At 41.9% G+C, this 23305-nt stretch overlaps 2 protein-coding genes across 4 annotated transcripts in view; both read left to right on the plus strand.

The window, feature by feature from the left end:
- The first annotated feature begins 2033 nt into the window (after positions 1–2033).
- On the plus strand, positions 2034–4446 carry LOC115174794 (cbp/p300-interacting transactivator 2). Its single transcript, XM_029733700.1, has 2 exons — positions 2034–2218; positions 2576–4446. The coding sequence occupies exon 2, from the start codon at positions 2584–2586 to the stop codon at positions 3307–3309; it is 726 nt and encodes a 241-aa protein (XP_029589560.1). The 5' UTR covers positions 2034–2218; positions 2576–2583; the 3' UTR covers positions 3310–4446.
- Positions 4447–21904: 17458 nt separating this feature from the next.
- The window catches only part of LOC115174795 (beta-taxilin), a 40562-nt gene continuing 39161 nt past the window's right edge, over positions 21905–23305 (plus strand). For all 3 annotated transcript variants that reach the window (XM_029733702.1, XM_029733701.1, XM_029733704.1), the window contains exon 1: positions 21905–22055. The gene's annotated coding sequence lies outside the window, so the exon portion shown is untranslated. The remainder of the gene's footprint in view (positions 22056–23305) is intronic.

Here is a 23305-nt window from a genome sequence, read left to right on the forward strand (position 1 = left end):
ACTCAATCATCAAGTTTTCAGACGACACAACAGTAGTGGGCTTGATTACCAACAACAACAAGACAGCCTACAGGGAGGAGGTGAAGGCACTCAGAGTGTGGGGTCAGGAAAACAACCTCTCACTCAACGTCAATAAAACAAAGGAGATGATCGTGGACTTCAAGAAACAGCAGAGGGAGCACCCCCCTATCCACATCGACGAGACAGCATTGGAGAAGGTGGAAAGTTCCTTGGCGTACACATCACGGACAAACTGAAATGGTCCACACACACAGACAGTGTGGAGAAGAACCTCAAGAGGCTGAAGAAATTTGGCTTGTCACCTAAAACCCTCACAAACTTTTACAGATGCACAATTGAGAGCATCCTGTCGGGCTGTATCACCGCCTGGTACGGCAGCTGCACCGCCCTCAAATGCAAGGCTCTCCAGAGGGTGGTGCCGTCTGCACAACGCATCACCGGGGGCAAACTACTTGCCCTCCAAGACACCTACAGCACCCAATGCCACAGGAAGGCCAAAAAGATCATCAAGGACATCAACCACCCGAGCCACTGCCTGTTCATCCCGCTATCATCCAGAAGGCAAGGTCAGTACAGGTGCATCAAAGCTGGGACCGAGAGACTGAACAACAGCTTCGATCTCAAGGCCATCAGCCATCACTAACACAGAGAGGCTGCTGCCTACACACAGACCAGAAATCATTAGCCACTTTAACAAATGTTTACATATCTTACATTACTCATCTCATATGTATATACTGTATTTTATATAATCTATTGCATCTTGTCTATGCCACTCGGTCATCGCTCATCCATATATTTATATGTACATATTCTTATTCCATCCCTTTATATTTGTGTGTATTAGGTAGTTGTTGTGGAATTGTTAGATTACTTGTTAGATATTACTGCACTTTCGGAACTAGAAGCACAAGCATTTCGCTACAGCCGCATTAACATCTGCTAACCATGTGTACGTACGTGACCAATACAATTAGATTTGTACCACAGGAGGTTGGTGGCACCTTAATTGGGGAGGACGGGCTCGTGGTAATGACTGAAGCCGAATCATGGGAATGGTATCAAATATATCAAACACGTGGTTTTCATGTGTTTGATGCCATTCCATTTGCTCCATTCCAGCCATTATTATGAGCTGTCCTCCACTCAGCAGCCGCATGTGCGTTGTACCTTCAGGAGAAGCAACAGGATATGTTTTTGTGTACAACAGTGGGCATAGTCAGGTTTGAGGCAAAAACAGTACATTGGTTGAGCTGATCAGGTTTGTTTACAGAGCACTGAGCAGGAGTTTGGCTGATCAAAACATCGGTGACAACCGCTAGGAGCAGGGCGCACGTACCACACGCCTGCAGAGGCGTTTGGATATTCATAAAACATGGAACCAGCAAAGGCTCCAAAAACAGTGGATTGATTCCACTGTTCCAACTGTATTCATGTGTCTCTCAACATGTCAGAATTGTTAAATACTGATATAAAAACGCTTCTTAATACAAATGAAATCTACTCTATTGAAGTGTTGTATTCTGTATACTTATAGCCTACCTAAACAGAGCATCTCATTGTCATTCTTAACATTAGGATTCAGGAAAGTTGATTCTGTAATTGTAATTATGAAGGTTGATAAACTCGTATCCTAATTATATAGTTTTATGAATTGGTACATGTATAGATCCTGACCAGTTTTAGGAGTTAATAGATAGCCTAATAATCTGGCCATTTGGTAATTTTCTCACCTCTTTGCGCAAAATCGGGGGACAGCATCTATGCATGTTGAACTTTCCAAAGCTGTGAAAAGTGAGTTCATGTTTTCCCACTCTTGCCTTAAACAGAAATAACTGCAATGAGGTAATGTGCCTCGATGTTTCTGCTCTGAACGCGGGAGGCGATTGGTGCGGGAGGGTGGCGAAGGCTCTGCTCCACATTTTTTGCGATCCTGAATCCAGACTTTCGTCTCGTCAGATTCAAGATTTGGCTCGCTCCGCCCATGACCGGTTGTATAGTATATCAGCACTGGGCGAGGGCGCTTGAAACAGTTTTTTTTAAATTTTTTCTGGGCTTAGGTTGAAAGTACGCTATCTTGGTTTTCAGAATGCACAGTGTTCACTGAGTTGGGACTACATATCGCATAAACTGGACTGATATAGTTACTCGTGTTGTGCTGACAGCGGAACCACATCCAAGGGATCCAGTCAAGGAGGTAAAGAGCAAGTTTTGTGTATGGACAACAGCCTAGGAGTGACCTGCGGGAAATGTATACACTGAAAAAATTGTAATTACAATATCACGGAGACATTTGATACAACCTTGCAGCTTTGTTATTTTTGTGAACCAGTCTGCAGTTACATTGTATACATAGTGTCGAATATTAATATTTTGCATGGGAAGTATGCTTCTAAATACTTTGTCATTTGTTCATTTGAAGGCTTTAACAGCAAAACTATTTACTGGGTGATAATCCTTTCCACTTTCATTGTGCGTAAATTATTGGATAAGCTAATGATGTTTGTCTTATCCTGTCGATGCAAATGTAATTTTGTTTTTTCATTTGTGACAGCTTGGGGAATGGTAGACCGCATGATGGCAATGAACCATGGACGATTCCCTGAAGCTATTAATGGTCTCCACCATCACCACCCAGCACGCAGAATGGGCATGGGGCAGTTCTCGAACCCACTACACCATCAGCAGCAACAGCAGCAGCAACAGCAGCATGGCTACACTACTGGTATTATGGGAGATCATTTGCACTACGGAGGGGGAAATGTAACATCTAACCACGGAATTAGACATTCTGTGGGGTCGGGGAATGTAAATGTAAACGCTGGACACCCAAACGGCAACATGCCTCCCGGTGCGCGCTATAGCTCTCAGTTTGTGGGACCCACCGCTGCCGTCCCCACTCAAGGACAGCTCGCGGCAAGCATGCAGTTACAAAAGCTCAACACGCAGTACTACAGCCACCATACACATCCCTCTCACCATCATTATATGCATGAGTTGCATCCTGCGAATCATCAACTTAACGGGACAGGACAACAGTTCAGAGATGGCAACGCGAAACACAGCACGTCCAGTTTGCCTCCACAGGCGCACCATTTGCCTGCTGCAATACTGCCCCCCAACGTCATTGACACGGACTTTATTGATGAGGAGGTCTTGATGTCTCTGGTCATTGAGATGGGTCTGGACCGAATAAAGGAGCTACCTGAGCTGTGGTTAGGACAGAACGAGTTTGATTTCATGACAGACTTTGTATGTAAGCAACAGCCAAGCCGAGTGAGTTGTTAAATCTCAGCAAGTGGACTTATACAGTCATCTACTCAAACAGACTTTAAAGCATTCCTGTTTGTCTCTTAAACTCAAGCATTCGAGAGAGATCTGCAATATACCAATGGAGAACCATTCAAACATATAGGCTATACTAGATCAATTCCTCTAATATTTGGGGGGGTAATAGGCTTACACTGCACTGGAGACATCATGGAAATGAGTTTGTTTGAGTAGGAATGCACTACAATCTCAATCAAGTCTGTCAGAAGGAAAATCTTCAAATCCATGAAATGCATCATTAATTAATTTAACAACTGAACATGGGGAATCAAGAAAACCTACCTGAGTAGCGCTGTCTGCTTATTTGAATAGTCCTCAAAGAAAATAGAGATGTACAATGGTGTGCTTGGTATATTTATTTTCCTGCCTCATTCAAACATTTTGGATGACAGAAAATGTTGAATTATTATGAATTGCAAATGAACCATATTCTAAATGATCTAAGTGGTTAAGAAACATGCTTCTAGACAAGTGCTGTGTCATTGTTCCCTACAATAATATACTGTACAATTTTGTGGCGATATACTTATCAGATATCTGTAATGTAAAATGATTTGTCTATCATGGAAGAGAACTGCAACTTGTTTTTTTTTATTCTCCCCTGCAAATGTCTTTCTAACATTGCTTGTATCCCAGCCAGGATGCGGTGTGAGTGAACTTGGCTGTCTCAGTTATTGTAAAGGTTAATTGTAGGAGAGATGTGGATCCTTCAATAACAGAGGGAGTGATGTGTTGAGGTGTGGGTATTGTCCACATGCTTAAATGGGACCTGTCTGGTAGAAAGAGTGAGACAAAATATTGTCTTTGGAAAAAGGATACTCCTCGCTTGAATACCCGGCCCCCTCCCCCCTGCTCTTTCCTTTGTGGACAATAAATGGTGTGGAATGTTATCAAGGTAGAGAGTATAATTTCACAAGACGTTTTCTTCCTCATCAGTTCTGAGAATTGACACCACTGTGCTTATTTAGTGTATGCGATACATGGCAATACTACTGTGTTGAAGCTTTCTAGGAAAGTTGGACAGTATTTTTGTAATTTATTCTATTTTAATTTGCAAACATGAATAAAGCAGCTGAAGTGCATTACTGACGTGAACTTGGCGTGATTGTGGGTGTTGGCATCCGTTCCATGTGTTTTCAATTTGTGGGGTTTGTTGTTGCATACTTTTGCATGGTGGCAGGACAAAAAACAACTATCCTTTTACATTCAGATTTCAGTTTGGTTCACATGGTTCCAAAGTTGTAGTTAGGGAAAGGGGGATACTTAGTCAGTTGTGCAACTGAATGCATTCAACTGAAATGTGTCTTCTGCATTTAACCGAACTCCTCTGAATCAGAAGTGCGGGGGGCTGCCTTAATCGACATCCACGTCATCGGCGCCCGGTTAGTGTTGTTGTGAGGAAATACTACACTCTTAGGTTCTAGATAGCACCTTTTTTTCTAAGAGTGTACTTCTGAGTCTAACCACTAATGATGCATACAGCCTAAAAATACCCAACAACCTAACAATTATAGTACTTATTACATAGGTATTACAAAGAAGTCTAGTGTTTTGCATCTCTGTGATTGAAACTATGCATGCATAGAAATACAGTGCAATGAGAGTTTCACTTTGTCCTTGAAACTAAGATAATAAATAACACAGGTGTGTTATATTTACAATGATGCCACTGCAGATATTGGACAATGATCTAATGTGATACTGTTTTTAGTTATGCTTAATATGCCATGTGAGAAGGCACTGCCATTGAATGCTGATTACAAAAGGTCTGTCTTTTTGTCAAGCTAGTTAATAAGTACACTCATATTGTTTTCGCCAAACTGTAAATAAGATTTTAAAAAATTAAAAGATTTAACACTTTCCTTGGATGACAATGAACTATGAAATGACATTTAGACTATTCAGCCCATAATACCTGTTTTTATGGATCCTTAATGGTGCAAGAGAGAGAGAGGAACCAAACACATACAGATATCCTCCAGTGATTTTTAAACTTTCACTGTTGAAAAGCGATATAAATACAGTAAAGCACACACACTACAGGGTAAAAAATATGTTTTGAGCAAAATGATGTCTTTTAGACACAACTGCAAACTTCAAGGAGTAGGGCATTCAAGGAGTTGGTTTGATGGGAAGTGCTTGAGGAGCAACAGAGAACCCCCCCCCCCACACACACACACTTGTGCTATGTCATGACTTACCTGGACCACCTATTGAGATGTGCTTTTTAAGTAAATCAGGTGTTAAATGAGGTGAAAATGAGACTGGAGTGCCACTAGGAAGTACTCAATGAGATTATGGAATGAACCCTGAGATGTAACGCTGCAGGCGTCTAACCTTTACCATGCTAATGTTCGGTGGCTTCATCTGTTGAGCTCTCTCTCACTGTCTGACGAGACCTGAACCGTTTCTCTGCTAAGGCAATTATACTACTGACTGTTCACTCCTAATTTATGTATCTATTACAGGGAGTTAATTTGAAGAGAATTTTAAACACGGCTTAAATCAATAATTGAGACTAATAAAAGTGCAGAGAGATGAGTCCCAGGTGAAATTTTTACTGAATATTGAAGTGGAGACTCATTCATCCCAGAGGTATGCTACCCTCTATAGTCCTTGAGTTTTTTTCCCCATTTCCAAATCAGTCATCCCTTTCATAACGAAGAAAGGATTAGATTCAGAGGACACACTTTTAAAAGAAGCTTGAATTGTTAGCAGAGAGAGACTGAAGAGTTGAAGGGTTATCAGTAAATTGCAATAATTCCTGAAATTGGTGTCACTGACTATAAAAAACTAAATTGACACATCAATACAGTAGGTTAGCAATAGAGACCCATGTCTTTGTGAAGTGTGCTGTGCAATCCCTTTAATTATACTTAACAAAAATATAAACGCAACATGCAACAATTTCAAAGATTTTACTGAGTTACAGTTCATAGAAGGAAATCAGTAAATTTAAATAAATTCATTAGGCCCTAATCTATGGATTTCACAGGGGCGCAGCCATGGCTGGGCCTGGGAGGGCATAGGCCCACCAACTTGGGAGCAAGGCCCACCCACTGGGGAGCCAAGCCCAGCCAATCAGGGGGAGTTTTTCCCCACAAAAGGGCTTTATTACAAACAGAAATACTCCCCCACCCCCACCCCACCCCCCCTCCTTAGATGATCCTGCAGGTGAAGAAGCCGGATGTGGAGGTCCTGGGCTGGCCTGGTTACACATGACCTGTTGTTGTGAGGTCGGTTGGATGTACTGCCAATCCCGTTGGAAGCGGCTTATGGTTGAGAAATTAACATTCAATTCTCTGGCAACAGCTTTGTTAGACATTCCTGCAGTCAGCATGCCAATTGCATGCTCGCTGAAAACTGTAGACATCTGTGGCATTGTGCTGTGTGACAAAACTGCACATTTTAGAGTGGCCTTTTATTGACCCCAGCACAAGGTGCACCTGTGTAATGATTATGCTGTTTAATCAGCTTCTTGATATGCCACGCCTGATAGGTGGATGGATTATCTTGGCAAAGGACAAATGCTCACTAACAGGGATGTAAACAAATTTGTGCACAACATTTGAGAGAAATACGCTTTTTGTGCATATGTAACATTTCTGGGATCTTTTATTTCAGCTCATGAAACATGGGACCAACACTTTACAAGTTGCATTTATATTTTTGTTCAGTATACAGTGCATTCGGAAAGTTTTCTGACCTCTTGACTTTTCCACATTTTGTTACATTACAGCCTTATTCTAAAATGGATTAAATCGTTTTTAGCAAATGTATTACTAATAAAAAACTGAAATATTGCATTTACATAAGTATTCAGACCCTTTACTCAGTACTTTGTTGAAGCACCTTTGGCAGCAATTACAGCCTTGAGTCTTCTTGGGTAGGACACTACAAGCTTGGCACACCTGTATTTGGGGAGTTTCTCCCTTTCTTCTCTGCAGATCTGCTCAAGCTCTCAGGTTGGATGGGCAGCGTCGCTGCTCAGCTATTTTCAGTTCTCTCCAGAGATGTTCGATCAGGTTCAAGTTCGAGCTCTGGCTGGGCAACTCAAGGACATTCAGAGACTTGTCCCGAAGCCACTCCTGCATTGTCTTGGCTGTGTGCTTAGGGTTGTTGTGCTGTTGGAAGGTGAACATTTGCCCCAGTCTGAGGTGCTGAGCGCTCTGGAGCATGTTTTCATCAAGGATCTCTCTGTACTTTGCTCCGTTCATTTTTCTCTCAATGCTGACTCGTCTCCCCGTCCCTGCAGCTGAAAAATATCCCCAAAGCTTGATGCTGCCACCACCATTCTTTACCATAAGGATGGTTCCAGGTTTCCTCCAGACGTGACGCTTGGCATTCAGGACAAATAGTTCAATCTTGGTTTCATGAAACCAGAGAATCTTGTTTCTCATGGTCTGAGAGTCTTTAGGTGCCTTTTGGCAAACTCCAAGCGGGCTGTTATGTGCCTTTTACTGAGGAGTGGCTTCCGTCTGGCCACTCTATCATAAAGGTCTGATTGGTGGAGTGCTCCAGAGATGGTTGTCCTTCTGGAAGGTCCTCCCACCTCCACAGAGGAACTCTAGAGCTTTGTCAGAGTGACCTTTGGGTTCTTGGTCACCTCCCTGACCAAGGCCCTTCTCCCCTGATTGCTCAATTTGGCCGGGCGGCCAGCTCTAGGAAGAGTCTTGGTGGTTCCAAACTTCTTCCATTTAAGAATGATGGAGGCCACTGCGTTCTTGGGGACCTTCAATGCTGCAGACATTTTTTGGTATACTTCCCCAGATCTGTACCTCGACAAAAATCTTGTCTCGGAGCTCTACGGAAAATTCCTTCGACCTCGTGGCTTGGTTTTTGCTCTGACATGCACTGTCAACTGTGGGACCTTATATAGACAGGTGTGTGGCTTTCCAAATCATGTCCAATCAATTGAATTTACCACAGGTGGACTCTAATCAATTTGTAGAAACATCTGAAGAATGATCAATGAAAACAGGATGCACCTGAGCTCAGTTTTGAGTCTCATAGCAAAGGATCGGAATTCTTATCTAAATAAGATATTTCTGGTTTTTATTTTAATACATTTGCAAAAAATTCTAAAAACCTGTATTCTCTTTGTCATTATGGGGTATTGTGTGTAGCTTGATGGGGATTTTATTTTATTTGATCCATTTTAGAATAAGGCTGTAACATAACAAAATGTGGAAATAGTCAAGGGGTCTGAAAACATTTTCCGAATGCACTGTATATTAATTCCACTCAGACAAAATTATATGCTCTATTGGCTCCCAACATTCCATATTTACCTCAATATACCTCAGCTTCAGCCCGAACATGATTCTTCATATAGACACAGAACTGTCTTAGGGACAGTTGGCAGGGATGTATTACAGTGAAGAGGAGTATCATTATGCCAAAAACCATAGCCATTGCTCTGCTGGTCAGTCTGTGTGCCATTAACACATTGTCGAGTGTGCAAACAAGCCCTGATTTGTATGTTTACAGTTTCTAGAAGAAGGAATACAATTACCTGTCCTTAAAAAAGGCTAAATGCTTTGTGATGAATTCTGCTCACTGGTGTGCACAGTTTTTTGGTGAAAGACTTGATCCCCACCACTTAAAGAACCAATCTGTAATTTCAACACCCTAACCCTGCCACTGTTTGGAAACTGATGGATTATGCTGTAAAACTGTAACCATTCAGATTCACAGACAAAGCTATGGATGTAAGGACTGACAGTCCAACAGATTTGACAAAAATGTGTACATGTATAGACAATTTTAGTGTTTATCTATGGTGTTCTGTGTTAAAGGATCACCAACTAAGACAAAGTATGAGACTCAAAAGAAGTATATAGGAAATTCACAACCATTTAAACTTAGGAGAAGGTGGAAAAAAGGTAGTTGAGTTGAAGCCCACTGTGAATGAGATGGCAAACATCACAAACCTCCAGTCAGAATCCCTCGCTGCAGAAGATATGCAGGTGCCAGGTACAAATAGAATTAAAGGCAACCCAGAGGGATCTGCACTATCCAAGGTACTCTCTCTCACCTTGGGATGGAAAGAAGAAAAGGCATAGTGCTCATCCTGAGCTTCTTCTTTCCATCCCAAGGTGAGAGAGAGTACCTTGGATAGTGCAGATCCCTCTGGGTTGCCTTTAATTCTATTTGTACCCAGCACCAGCAATATTTCATGTATTGTATCTCCACTGGTCTTAGATGTGGCAAATATGTACATGCTTTTCATCTTTGGGGATTTTATACTGTGTTTCTCTCTTGATCAATGTCAATCTACATTCTGTTTCTGAGGCATCATGTTGGAGAGGAGTCACGTTGCAGAGGAGTTATACATTCAAAATACACATGTAGAACTGTGTAACAGGGCCACTTTCATCTTCCACATACAAGATACACTCCACTGACTTCCCTGACAGTGTATCTCTCCAACTTATCTTTCTTTAATGACATGTTCAGGTTCTCTCTCGAGTGTTAAAGCAGGAGAGTGTCTTGGTTCCCAATGAATCTGATATAAGAGGAGGAGGAGAGGAGCAGCTGTAATGCTGTCTCCTACATCCTATATTTAACACTCCAGAGAACCTGAACATGTCATTAAAGAAAGATACACTGTCAGGGAAGTCAGTGGAGTGTATCTTGTATGTGGAAGATGAAAGTGGCCCTGTTACACAGTTCTACATGTGTATTTTGAAAGTATACCTCCTCTGCAACGTGACTCCTCTCCAACATGATGCCTCAGAAACAGAATGTAGATTGACATTGATCAAGAGAGAAACACAGTATAAAATCCCCAAAGATGAAAAAGCATGTACATATTTGCCACATCTAAGACCAGTGGAGATCCAATACATGAAATACCAAATCAAACATATAGTCAGCTTTCATGGTCGGATCATCTGATTGTTGGTCTACAGTATGTTTGATTTAAACATGCAATTGCTTTCTGTCCCAAAGTTTTTCTGAAATCATACCACAAAGCTTTCTTTGCACTTCACTTACAAATTCACTGCACATACTGCAGGACTCCAACTCAACTCCATGAAAAGGAAAGAGTCACCTTGGGTCAAATTAAAGCAATGCTTTAGATCTCTGTTGCTTATGTAACATGCACTCAGGGTATCCTACCTTTTATAACAGCTACTGCAGCACTGGAATATGAGTTGGCAAGAGCGGAGCAGGTCCACATTTGACTACGGAATGTTTGATTGTGCCAATTATACTGGTGCCTAGCAGTAAGTAATCTTATCATATAGTGTCAGTCAGAGCAAAGCAAAGATGAAAGGAACCTTCTGAAAAGTACATGGAAGACATAATAGATTTTGTTAATAAATAAACTAACCACAGATACTTAATAGTTTCTGGTCTATTACAGAGACTTTAGACATAAATAAATAACTTATAATATTTATTTATAGCACATTCATTTGTTTCTGGGCTCCCTATACATTGAATCAGTTTAATATAACAAATGCCTTTGATCAATCTGACAGGAAGATGGTTAAGTGTGATGTTAAATCTATACTGAACAAAAATATAAACGCAACATGCAACAATTTCAATGATTTTACTGAGTTACAGTTCATATAAGGAAATCAGTCAATTGAAATAAATATATTAGGCCCTAATCTATGGACCAGGGAGCCAGGCCCAGACAAGCAGAATTAGTTTATCCCCCACAAAAGAGCTTTATAACAGACAGAAATACTCCGCAATTTCATCAGCTGTTTGGGTGACTGGTCTCAGACAATCCCGCTGGTGAAGAAGCCGGAATCAGAGGTCCTGGTCTGCGGTTGTGAGGTCAGTGTCTAACGACATTAGAGGCAGCTTATGGTAGAGAAATTAACATTCAATTCTCTGGCAACAGCTCTGGTGGACATTCCTGATGTCAGCATGCCAATTGCACACTCCCTCAACTTGAAACCTCTGTGGCATTGTGTTGTGTGACAAAACGGCACATTTTAAAGTGGCCGTTTATTGTCCCTAGTACAAGGTGCACCTGTGGAATGATCATGTTTAACAATATTGCTTCCATCCCTCTCCTCGCCCCTATCTGGGCTCGAACCAGGGACCCTCTGCACACATCAACAACTGCCTCCCACAAAGCATCGTTACCTATTGCTCCACAAAAGCTGCGGCACTTGCAGAGAAAGGGAAACAACTACTTCAAGGTCGCAGAGCGAGTGACGTCACCGATTGAAACGCTATTAGCGTGCACCCCGCTAACTAGCTAGCTATTTCACACCGGTTACACTTACCCCCCTTTAACGTCCTCCTTTTCCGCAGCAACCAGTGATCCGGGTCAACAGCATCAATGTAACAGTTTTGCTTCCATCCCTCTCCTTGCCCCTACCTGGGCTCCTCTGCACACATCGACAACAGTCACCCTCGAAGAATCATTACCTATCGCTCCACAAAAGCCACGGCCCTTGCAGAGCAAGGGAAACAACTACTTCAAGGTCTCAGAGCGAGTGATGTCACCGATTGAAACTCTATTAGCACGCACCCCGCTAACTAGTTAACCATTTCACACCGGTTACACATGCTGTTAATCAGCTATTTGATATTCCACCTCTGTCGGGTGGATGGATTATCTTGGCAAAGGAGAAATGCTCACTAACAGCGATGAAACAAATTTGTGCACAACATTTGAGAGAAATAAGCTTTTTTGTGCATATGGGCAATTTCTACATATTGCATTTATATTTTTGTTCAGTATAGCTAAAAAGCTACAACCAAGGTTAATTTGCTGTCTACCAATACATCTTACTCAGGATGGAACGGTCTCTGATTCTGTTGAACGTCTTCTTTTTGAGGCAGAGGACATTAAAAACAATTGAGCTGCAAGCACTCATTGATTTAATTAAGCCTTGAGTGCAATGTCAAAATCTCTTTCTCTCTCTCTCTCTCTCTCTCTCTCTCTCTCTCTCTCTCTCTTTCTCTCTTTCTCTCTCTCTCTCTGTGTGTAATAATTAGTGAGACATTTATAAAGGACTAAATCCATGGAGGACATTGAGAGTTATATTTCCCATTGTACAGACTGATGGCCTCCCTAAGATCAGTATTGCTGTAGCAATTATCTCGCATTAGCAAGTACATGTGAATGGTGGCTAGGTAGATTTTCTGATGCTCTCTGCTGATGGCTACAGTGCATTCGGAAGGTATTCAGATCCTTCCCCATTTTGTTACGTTACAGCCTTATTCTAAAATGGATAAAATCGTTTTTTGTCCCTCATCAATCTACACACTATACCCCATAATGACAAAGCAAAAACAGGTTTTTAGACATTTTATCTAATAACAAAAAAAAATCTGAAATATGACATTTACATATGTATTTGGACCCTTTACTCAGTACATTGTTGCAGCTTCTTTGGCAGCAATTACAGCCTTGAGTCTTCTTGGGTATGATGGAGGTGTCATAACTTTCCCTCCTAGGTGAGGATCAGAGAGAGCCTCCGCTCCACCACCAGAGAGGAAGGGGGGAAGTGGGGGAAGTTGGCCAGTTTTATGACTGTTGTAAATACCTTGCAGGAACTCTCTCTCCCACTCTGCAGAAATGGAATTGAAAAATCCCTTTGTTACAACAGAGAGAGACTTTGCAGTACTGTAACATCAAAAGTTTGGACTTTGAGACAATATTCCCAACACAAAGAATGTGGGAATTGGTCGGGAGGGACTTAAAGAACAATTATGTCAGATCAGTTGTTGTTGTGTGATATCATTAAGGACGGTATAACCAAATAACGGTAACTCTACAAATGTATATGTCCCAGTTATCAGATGTACATCTAAATGTTGTGGAACTTATATGATTAAATATGAAACTATTTGTGAGAAGATGAAATGTGATTTTAGCCTTCTAAATGAGTTAATTGTTTTTCATGTAAAGTTTTACCCAGTCAGTAAGCACGCACATGTGAGCACAGACCTTGTGGCAGCGTGATGGAACCGCCCTCCAAGGCAAGGGCATAAAAGGACCGCTAACAAAATTTACATTAGACCAGAGAACGTGAGGACCATCCACACGTAGAAATGGTTGGAATCGCTACAGACCAGTATATGGACGGTAAGCCGGATGTGTAAAATGGTTAGACTCTACATTAGACAAGTGTGCCCGACAGCGTGAGATGAAAGGTACGAATGGTTAGAAACTCTAAAACTTTCAACAGAGAAGAAGAAAATCTCTACCAGACAAGACAGCGTGAAGAGGTGGCTACACTGCTGAGAAATGGTTTAAAACTAAAGACCAGTCGAACTACAACGCGAGCTGGATATGGCAAAATGGTTTGAAACTACAATACCATAAAATGGTAAGACCCTCTGAAACTGAAGAAGACTACACAGGAACATTCAGTCTGCAGCTGTTAGCCTAGGAAACTCGATCGAAGACGAGAGACAAAGAACAATTTCCTCTCACCACTATAGGTATCTCTAGGGTATCTATTCTAAGCAAACAGAGTGAAGGACGAGGCCTGCTGAACACTACGTGGTACACCTCTGGAAGATCTACTCTAACAGACACTCATAGACCAACCTACTACAACTACAAAGGACATTGTGACCTCTGGTGGACAACCAGAGACGTACACCACCAGAGACTTTCTGTCGACTGACTCCACAGACTGATCGGGTGTTTTCAACAGAGCGAGACAACAAAGACATTCAAACGTAAATATGTGTTGCAATCCTAAATCCAAATGAGCGGTTGTTAGGGTGCTAAACAGCCACATTTACGATGAGCGTATTATTCAACTGTATGTATGATAGCTGAATTCCTTTGTCTCTCCTCCTCCTGCACTTTTGTTCCCCACTCCCTTTCATTGTGTAACCAGCCATCATATTGGGCTAGTCCACTAGGGACTTTTCATTGCATTATGTTACTATTCAATACTATACTGTGTGTGTGTTTATGTATTTCTGTGTGATTATTTCATTAGTTAGTAAATAAATAATTAAGCCAATTTGTGTAAACTGATTCATCATGGAGACTAGGGTTCATGCAGATTTATAGGATATTACGACGTTCAGACTGAAATAGGAACAAATGATTGATGGATGACGGGAGAGTATATCGAGATATTCTAATATTTTAGTTAATTCGGGAAACGGTAACTCGTTAAATAAACTTTCCCCGTGGTGCAATAGATTACTACTTAATTAATTGTTATATGACTAATTTAATCGCGTAATAATTGAACGTGGTATGTAATTATTCAATGAATAGCCGTCATCGCATTAATGATAGCAACGTCACGACAGAGGCCACTTGCCTAGTTAAATAAAGGTTGAATAAAATAAATAAATAAACGGCGCTACAAGCTTGGCACATCTATATTTGGGGAGTTTCTCCCATTCTTCTCTGCAGATCCGCTCAAGCTCTGTCAGGCTGGATGAAGAGTGTCGCTGCACAGATATTTTCAGGTCTCCCCAGAGATGTTCGATCGGGTTCAAGTCCGGGCTCTCTACAACATAAAATCCATGTTTACGTGTGTATAGTGCGTATGTTATTGTGTGTTTGTATGCATGTGTCTGTGCCTATGTTTGTGTTGCTTCACAGTACACGCTGTTCCATAAGGTGTATTTTTATATTTTTTTAAATCTAATTGTACTGCTTGCATGAGTTACTTGATGTGGAATAGAGTTCCATGTAGTCATGGTTCTATATAGTTCTGTGCGCCTACCATAGTCTGTTTTGGACTTGGGGACTGTGAAGAGACCTCTGTTGACATATCTTGTGGGGTATGCATGGGTGTCTGAGCTGTGTGCTAGTAGTTCAAACAGACAGCTCGGTGCATTCAACATGTCAAAACCTCTCACAAATACAAGTAGTGATGAAGTCAATCTCTCCTGCACTTTGAGCCAGGAGAGACTGACATGCATATTATTAATGTTAGCTCTCTAAGGGCCAGCTGTGCTGCCCTGTTCTGAGCCAATTGTAATTTTTCTAAGTCTCTCTTAGTGGCACCTGGCCACACAACTGAACAGTAGTCCAGGTGCAACAAAACTAGGGCCTGTAGGGCCTGCCTTTTGTATAGTGCTGTTAAGAAGGCAGAACAGTGCTTTATTATGGACAGACTTCTCCCCATCTTAACTACTATTGTATCAATATCTTTTGACCATTACAGTTTACATTCCAGGGTTACTCCAAGCAGTTTAGTCACCTCAACTTGCTCAATTTCCACATTATTCATAAAATATTTAGTTGAGGTTTAGGGTCTAGTGAATGATTTGTCCCAAATACAATGCTTTTAGTTTTTGAAATATTTAGGACTAACTTATTCCTTGCCACCCATTCTGAAACTAACTGCAGCTCTTTGTTAAGTGTTTGCAGTCACTTCACTTGCTGTAGTAGCTGACGTGTATAGTGTTGAGTCATCCGCGTACATAGACACACTGGCTTTACTCAAAGCGGCATGTCGTTAGTAAAGACTGAAAAAAGTAAGGGTCCTAGACAGCTGCCCTGGAGAATTATTGATTCTACCTGGATTGTGTTGGATGGGTTTCCATTAAAGAACACCCTCTGTGTTCTGTTAGACAGGTAACTCTTTATCCACAATATAGCAGGGGGTGTAAAGCCATAACACATACATTTTTCCAGCAGCAGACTATGATCGATAATGTCAAAAGCTGCACTGAAGTCTAACAAAACAGCCCCCACAATATTTTTTATCATCAATTTATTTCAGCCAATCATCAGTCATTTGTGTAAGTGCTGTGCTTGTTGAATGTCCTTCCCAATAAGCGTGCTAAAAGTCTGTTGTCAATTTGTTTACTGTAAAATAGCATTGTATATGTTCAAACACAATTTTTTCCAAAAGTTTACTAAGGGTTGGTAACAGGCCGATTGGTAGGCTATTTGAGCCAGTAAAGGGGGCTTTACTGTTCTTAGGTAGGGGAATGACATTTGCTTCCCTCCAGGCCTGAGGGCACACACATTCCAGTAGGCTCAAATTGAAGATAAGACAAATAGGAGTGGCAATATCGTGTTCTATTATCCTCAGTAATTTTCCATCCAAGTTGTCAGACCCAGGTGGCTTGTCATTGTTGATAGACAACAATAATTGTTTCAGCTCTTCCACACTGACTTGACGGAATTCAAAATTACATTCCTTGTCTTTCAAAATTTGGTCAGATATACTTGGATGCGTAGTGTCAAAGTTTGCAAATCTTTCCAATGAAAAAATCATTAAAGTAGTTGGCAATATCATTGGGTATTGTGATGAAAAAGCCATCTGATTCAATGAATGATGGAGCAGAGTTTGACTTTTGCCCAAAATGTAATTTAAGGTGCTCCAAAGCTTTTTACTATGATTCATTATGTCATTTATCGTTGTTTCAATGTGTAGTTTCTTCTTTTTATTCAGTTTAGTCACATGATTTCTCAATTTGCAGTACGTTTGCCAATCAGTTGTGCAGCCAGGCTTATTTGCCATTTTTTGCCTCATTCTTCTCAACCCTACAAGTTTTCAATTCCTTATCAATCCAGTGGGATTTAACAGTTTTTACAGTTATTTTCTTAATGGGTGCATGTTTATTAGTAACTGGGATAAGCAATTTCATAAATGTATCAAGTGCAGCTTCTGGTTGCTTCTCATTACACACCACGGACCAACAAATATTCTTTACATCAACAACATAGGAATCAATACAAAACGTATTGTATGACCTCTTATACATTATATTAGGCTCAGCCTTTGGAATTTTGGTTTTCCTAGATATGGCATCTACATTGTAATCACTACATCCAATGGATTTGGATACTGCTTTTAAGCAAATTTCTGCAGCATGAGTAAAGATGTGATCAATACAAGTTGATGATTTCATTCCTGTGCTGTTTGTAACTACCCTGGTAGGTTGACTGATAATCTGAGCCAGGTTGCAGGCACTAGTTACAGTTTTTAGCTTTCTCTTGAGTGGGCAGCCTCATGAAAGCCGGTCAATATTTAAAATCCCCAGAAAATATGCCTCTCTGTTGAAATCACATACATTATCAAGCATTTCACACATGTTCACTCACACACTCGCAAAGATGGCGCAGAAGAACATTGCTGATGTTTTACATTCTCCCAACCAAATGTGCTTTTTTGTTAGATTTTCTCGTTTTGTCTATATTTTTTTTTTTACTTATTGTGTACAGCATGTCACAAGATAACAACAAAATCCTAGACCACCTTTACTCCACATACAGAGATGCATACAAAGCTCTCCCCAGCCCTCCATTTGACAAATCTGACTATAATTCTATCCTCCTGGTTCGTGCTTACAACCAAAAACTAAAGCAGGAAGTACCAGTGAATCGCTCAATACAGAGGTGGTCAGATGACACGGATGCTACACTACAAGACTGTTCTGCTAGCACAGACTGGAATATGTTCTGGGATTCATCCAATGGCATTGAGGAGTACACCACCTCAGTCATCGGCTTCATGAATAAGTGCATCGACAACGTCGTCCCCACAGTGACTGTACGTACATATCCCAACCAGAAGCCATGGATTACAGGCAACATCCGCATCGAGCTAAAGGCTAGAGCTGCCGCTTTCAAGGAGTGGGAGACTAATCCGGGCACTTAAAGAAATCCTGCTATGCCCTCAGACGAACCATCAAACAAGCAAAGCGTCAATACAGGATTAAGATTGAATCCTACTACACCGGCTCTGACGCTCGTCAGATGTGGCAGGGCTTGAAAAATATTACGGACTACAAAGGGAAACCCAGATGTGAGCTGCCCAGTGATGCGAGCTGCCCACCAGACGAGCTAAATGCCTTTTATGCTCACTTCGAGGCAAGCAACACTGAAGCATGCACGAGAGCACCAGCTGTTCTGGATGACTGTGTGATAACGATCTCGGTAGCTGATGTGAACGAAACCTTTAAACAGGTCAACATTCACAAAGGTGTAGCCGTTTATATTCAGAACCAAATTCCTGGATGGCAGGAAGCTTGGCCCCAGTGATGTACTCGGCCGTTTGCACTAACCTCTGTAGCGGCTTACATTCAGATGCCGAGCAGTTGCCATACCAGGCGGTTCTTTAAAATCCATCTTCAGCTATTCTGAGCTGCCCTTCATAATGTCATTGAATCCCACATGATATGATAGACTCAATTTCAGGATGCTGGTTTAAGATGTTTGGGAGCAGCTTATTGATATCCTGTACTCGTGCTCCTGGATAACAAAACATTTTTGCTACAGGGACTGAGACATTTCTCACCATGGAACTTCCCAATACAACGCCTATTCCCACCCCTCACACAATTCGTTGAGTCTTTCACAGGCCCACGAGAAGCAGGATAGCGTACGCCCGCTGCTCCCGGCGATAGGTCCAGACCCCCCACAGCAGGCAGTGCCCCATCATATTCAGAGTGAGGGAAAGGATCAGAACTCAACGACGAAGCCACTGCTGGAGTCATCATAGTTGGAGTTAGCACTGCCGTCCCACCGATGAAGGTGCAGGTAGATCAGTCACCAGTGCAGCAAAGCTATTCCTTATGTCAATCTGCTCCAAACCTCTTGCAGTCACTCCCGTCCAATTACCAGCATGCCGCTGCCTTCGGTTTCCACGACTTGTGATTTGGGACCAGCGCTGATTGGAACACTCTTCTTGATGTTCTCCGTCTACTTCACTACAGGATGGAGGAGGAGAAGCAGATGGAGATGACTTCCTTGACATGCAAGTTCCAGGGATCACAGGCCATTCGGATAGGGACAGATGACAAGGTGGGGAAACATCCATTAGGCTCGAGCAGTGTCTTGCCATAGGAAATGAGAACGGGAAAGTTCCAATCTGCATTTTCCCCATACATTTGCGCAGAATTGAGATCTGTTTGTTAAGCATTGCCATCTCATTTCTCTAATCCTCCGCTAGCAAACAACTGTCGCATTGGAACTCCGGATTGTCAATATTGTCACGGACAAGAACGTAAGAAATACTGCGTCTACAGCGCTGGAAACGTTTGTTAACTACTCCAGGTGAAGCGGGCTCTATTGCAACCTAGTTAGCTAGCTAGCTAGCTGGCTGGTTGCTAGCAGGTGTTGACACAGGTATCTGAGTTCTTGAGTTCCGAAGTTTTCAGTGTTGAGTTTGTGTCTCCCCACAGCAGCTTTTGTTCCTTTGTTCTCCATTAAAGCCGTAGTTTTCCACGTCTTCATTAAACTTTCAAGAACAATGCAATGCTTCTGAATACTTTCCGAATGCAGTGTACATTTAATTTGTGGTCCTTGAGCAGATGCTCTTATCCAGAGCGACTTACACTTAGTGCATTCATCTTAAGATAGCTAGGTGGGACAACCACATGTCACAGTCATGGGAAATAAATGTTCCCTCAATAAAGTAGTTATCAGCAAAGTCAGAGCTAGTAGGGGGGAAAAGTCAAGTGGGAGTGTGAGTTCACGAAAGGCTTTAAAAATATATATGTTGGGTTGGGGAGCAGGGTTTGAGTGTGTAGGGTTTGAGCATAGCCTGAACGTAGGGTGCTAGCGAAGTAGGATACTGTACAGTACAACAGACAAGCCATTGCTTTCACTATCAACCTCAACATACTGTCAAGCTGCTGAGACAGTGCCCCATCCCCCACCCCAATCCCGGCCACCTCAGTCATCTTCTGAATAATTCGATTTAGGATTATAATCCCAGTCCAGCAGTAGGGTTCAACATATTATTCTGCTCAGTCAATCCACATCAATCAGATGAATCTGAGTTGCCGTTTAGCCAGTCAGTGAATTTGACCATATAGAGGGTTCGTGTCAGTAGCTACATACAGTTTATTTTAAATATACAGTTCAGTGCTTGCCTATGAAATAGATGGGGCAGAGGAAAAGCTTCCACATGAAATCCATGAAATGAAAACATTTAAATGTATGACTTGGCAAGAAGTAGAAGTAGTGTTGCAGCTGCTGGTAAATCAGGCCACCAACGCAGTTACAAAATGCACTATGGAGCAGTTAAATGCTCATCATCGGGAGTCATTCCATAAAAGTTTTAATTAAAAAGAGGTCATTTAGATGGCCCAGTGCCATTTTGGCTGCCTCCTGTAAATGTTGATAGCTGATGTCCTTCACATATTCCATTGGATTAAATGTATACACATTTGTATGAGTCCTACAAACGGCTCTATTAAATACTTCTACATAACATGAGACATGGCCATTTTTACAGCGGTCGCAACACAACATAAGCTTTAACTAGGGCCAGGGGAGGTGATTATCATGACCACATGATAGACTACATGACCACAATTATGTGCTCATGGAACATCTCATTCCAAAATCATGTGCATTGATATGGAGTTGGTCCCCCATTTGCTGCTATAACAGCCTCCACTCTTCTGGGAAGGCTTTCCACAAGATGCTGGAACATTGCTGCGGGGACTTACTTCCATTCAGCCACAAGAGCATTAGTGAGGTCAGCCACCGATGTTAGGCGATTAGGCCTGGCTCGAAGTCGCTGTTCCAATTCATCCCAAAGGTGTTCATTGGGTTTGGGGTTAGGGTTCTGTGCAGGCCAGTCAAGTTCTTCCACACCAATCTTGACAAACCATTTCTGTATGGACCTCGCTTTGTGTATGGGGGCATTCTCATGCTGAAACAAGAAAGGGCCTTCCCCAAACTGTTGTCACAAAGTTGGAAGCACAGAATTGTCTAGAATGTCATTGTATGCTGTAGCGTTAAGATTTCCTTTCACTGGAACTAAGGGGCCTAGCCGAACCATGAAAAACAGACCCAGACCAGTATTCCTCCTCCACCAAAAGTTATAGTTGGCACTATGCATTCGGGCAGGTAGCATTCTCCTGGCATCCGCCCAAACCCATATTCATTGGTCGGACTGCCAGATGGTGAAGCGTGATTCATCACTCCAGAGAATGCATTTCTACTGCTCCAGAGTCCAATGGCGGTTGCTCGGCCATGTAAACCTATTTCATGAAGCTCCCGGCGAACAGTTCTTGTGCTCACATTGCTTCCAGAGGCAGTTTGGAACTCGGTAGTGAGTGTTGCAACCGAGGACAGACGATTCAGCACTCGGCTGTCCTGTTCTGTGAACTTGTGTGGCCTACCACTTTGAGCCTGAGCCGTTCTTGCTCCTAGACATTCCACTTCACAATAACAGCACTTACAGTTGACTGGGGTAGCTCTAGCAAGGCCGAAATTTGAAAAACTAACTTGTTGGAAAGGTGGCATCCTATGGCAGTGCCACATTGAAAGTCACTGAGCTCTTCAGTAAGTCCATTCTATTGCCAATGTTTGTCTATGGTTATTGCATGGCTGTGTGCTCGATGTTATACACCTGTCAGCAATGAGTGTGGCTGAAATAGCCGAATCCACAAATTTGAAGGGGTGTCCAAATACTTTTGTATATATAGAAAAACTGGGCCCTAGTTATGAGCCATCTAGTGCCCTAAACAAGAGCTATAATAACCAGACAATCCAAACTTGCACTGTAGAACTGCACCAAACCTTTCTTTAAAAACAGCCCCTGGAGATTCCAGGAAGGACAGTCGAGGGTGGGCCTTTGAGCTGCCCTCCAGCAAAGCCTGATCAGAAAGGCTATTATTGTGGCCCCCCATACGCTGACAGCTTCTCCACTTGATGTGAGCAGAGTTGAGTTGCAGGAAGTTATTTTGAGGGGCTTGCCTGTCACAGCTGTTGTCTCAGTCACCAGAGTCCTGTTGGACCCTCTTCACTTTTGTCTTTCTATCCCCTGGACCTGGTAAGTGGATTCCCAAACTCTTTTACACACTGTTCAGGTACAGAAATTATACGTAAAGTTAGAGTTTTTGGTGGACTTGTCTTTGAGCTATGTCTATCTGCCCTGTTTAGTTCTGATGATTAGTAAAACGCTGCTTCATGATGTGTGGTGACAAAGTTGATGAGTTGTTTTTGGCTTTACCTTCAGATCATAGTGACAAATATGTTGTGCTAGTGTGACATGTGTAACTTATGTAGTGTAAGCTAACTATTCTGTATCATTGTGGTGAATTGAGTTGGTGGTGAAGTATTCTGCTGTGTAGGTTTGGTCTGAAGTCACTGAATTATTCAGTGTTTTTTGATTTGTGTTGTTTATTCAACATTATCAGAGGAGGTTATGATCTATTCGAAATCATCAACTGAAACACATTGTCTTTAAAATTATATATGTCATCTCATCAGATGTATTATCAGCTAACAAAGAATGAATGTAGACATTTAGAACATAATGTCAACTGTGTTTTTCACACTTCTACATTAAAAGTGCCGTCATTGACATCAACAGATACGTGGCTGGAATAACAAATAGCTTGACCATATTTAGAGGCTCCTAAAATAGAGTGAGGCCTCAGAACAGGTGCCATGTGCCTGCCCGCTGGAAGCAGGGAGGGTGGGAGAGGGAAAGGGGCTGCAGTGTGGGGGGGGGGGACTAGGGCTAATTTTATCCTGATAAGCAGGGAGCAGTCATGTAGCAATAGAGCTGTGGGATAAACAACCTCTGGATGCTTTAAATTAATTTTGTATTAAATCAAATAGAGAAGTGGGAAGGGAGGCTGCTGGGCCTGAGGTCTATTTGTGACAGGGCAGATTTAAATCCTCACAGTGGTTTTGTTTCCTGACACCTGACAGGCTATTGGGTTTTGTGCTATTTTTCACCACACACAGTGATTTGTTCCATGCATCAGACTGAAAGTTACTTTACTGAGAAGTAATACTATACCTAGTATTCAGTCTAAGAGAAGCTTAAACATCAGATGAAATATTCCAAATGTAAATATTTGACTTTTCTTTCTGAAAATTTTTATCTTTTAGTCTAACAAAGACATATTGCAGTTTGGAGATTTTGTTTTAGATTTAGGCAAGTGGTACATTAACATTGATTCTAAGCAATATTGTGCTGCTATTTTTATTGACTTGGCCAAAGCTTTTGATACGCTAAACCATTCCATTCTTGTGGGCCGGCTAAGGAGTATTGGTGTCTCTGAGGGGTCT

The sequence above is a fragment of the Salmo trutta genome, chromosome 35, assembly GCF_901001165.1.
Source record: "Salmo trutta chromosome 35, fSalTru1.1, whole genome shotgun sequence".
Taxonomy (NCBI): domain Eukaryota; kingdom Metazoa; phylum Chordata; class Actinopteri; order Salmoniformes; family Salmonidae; genus Salmo; species Salmo trutta.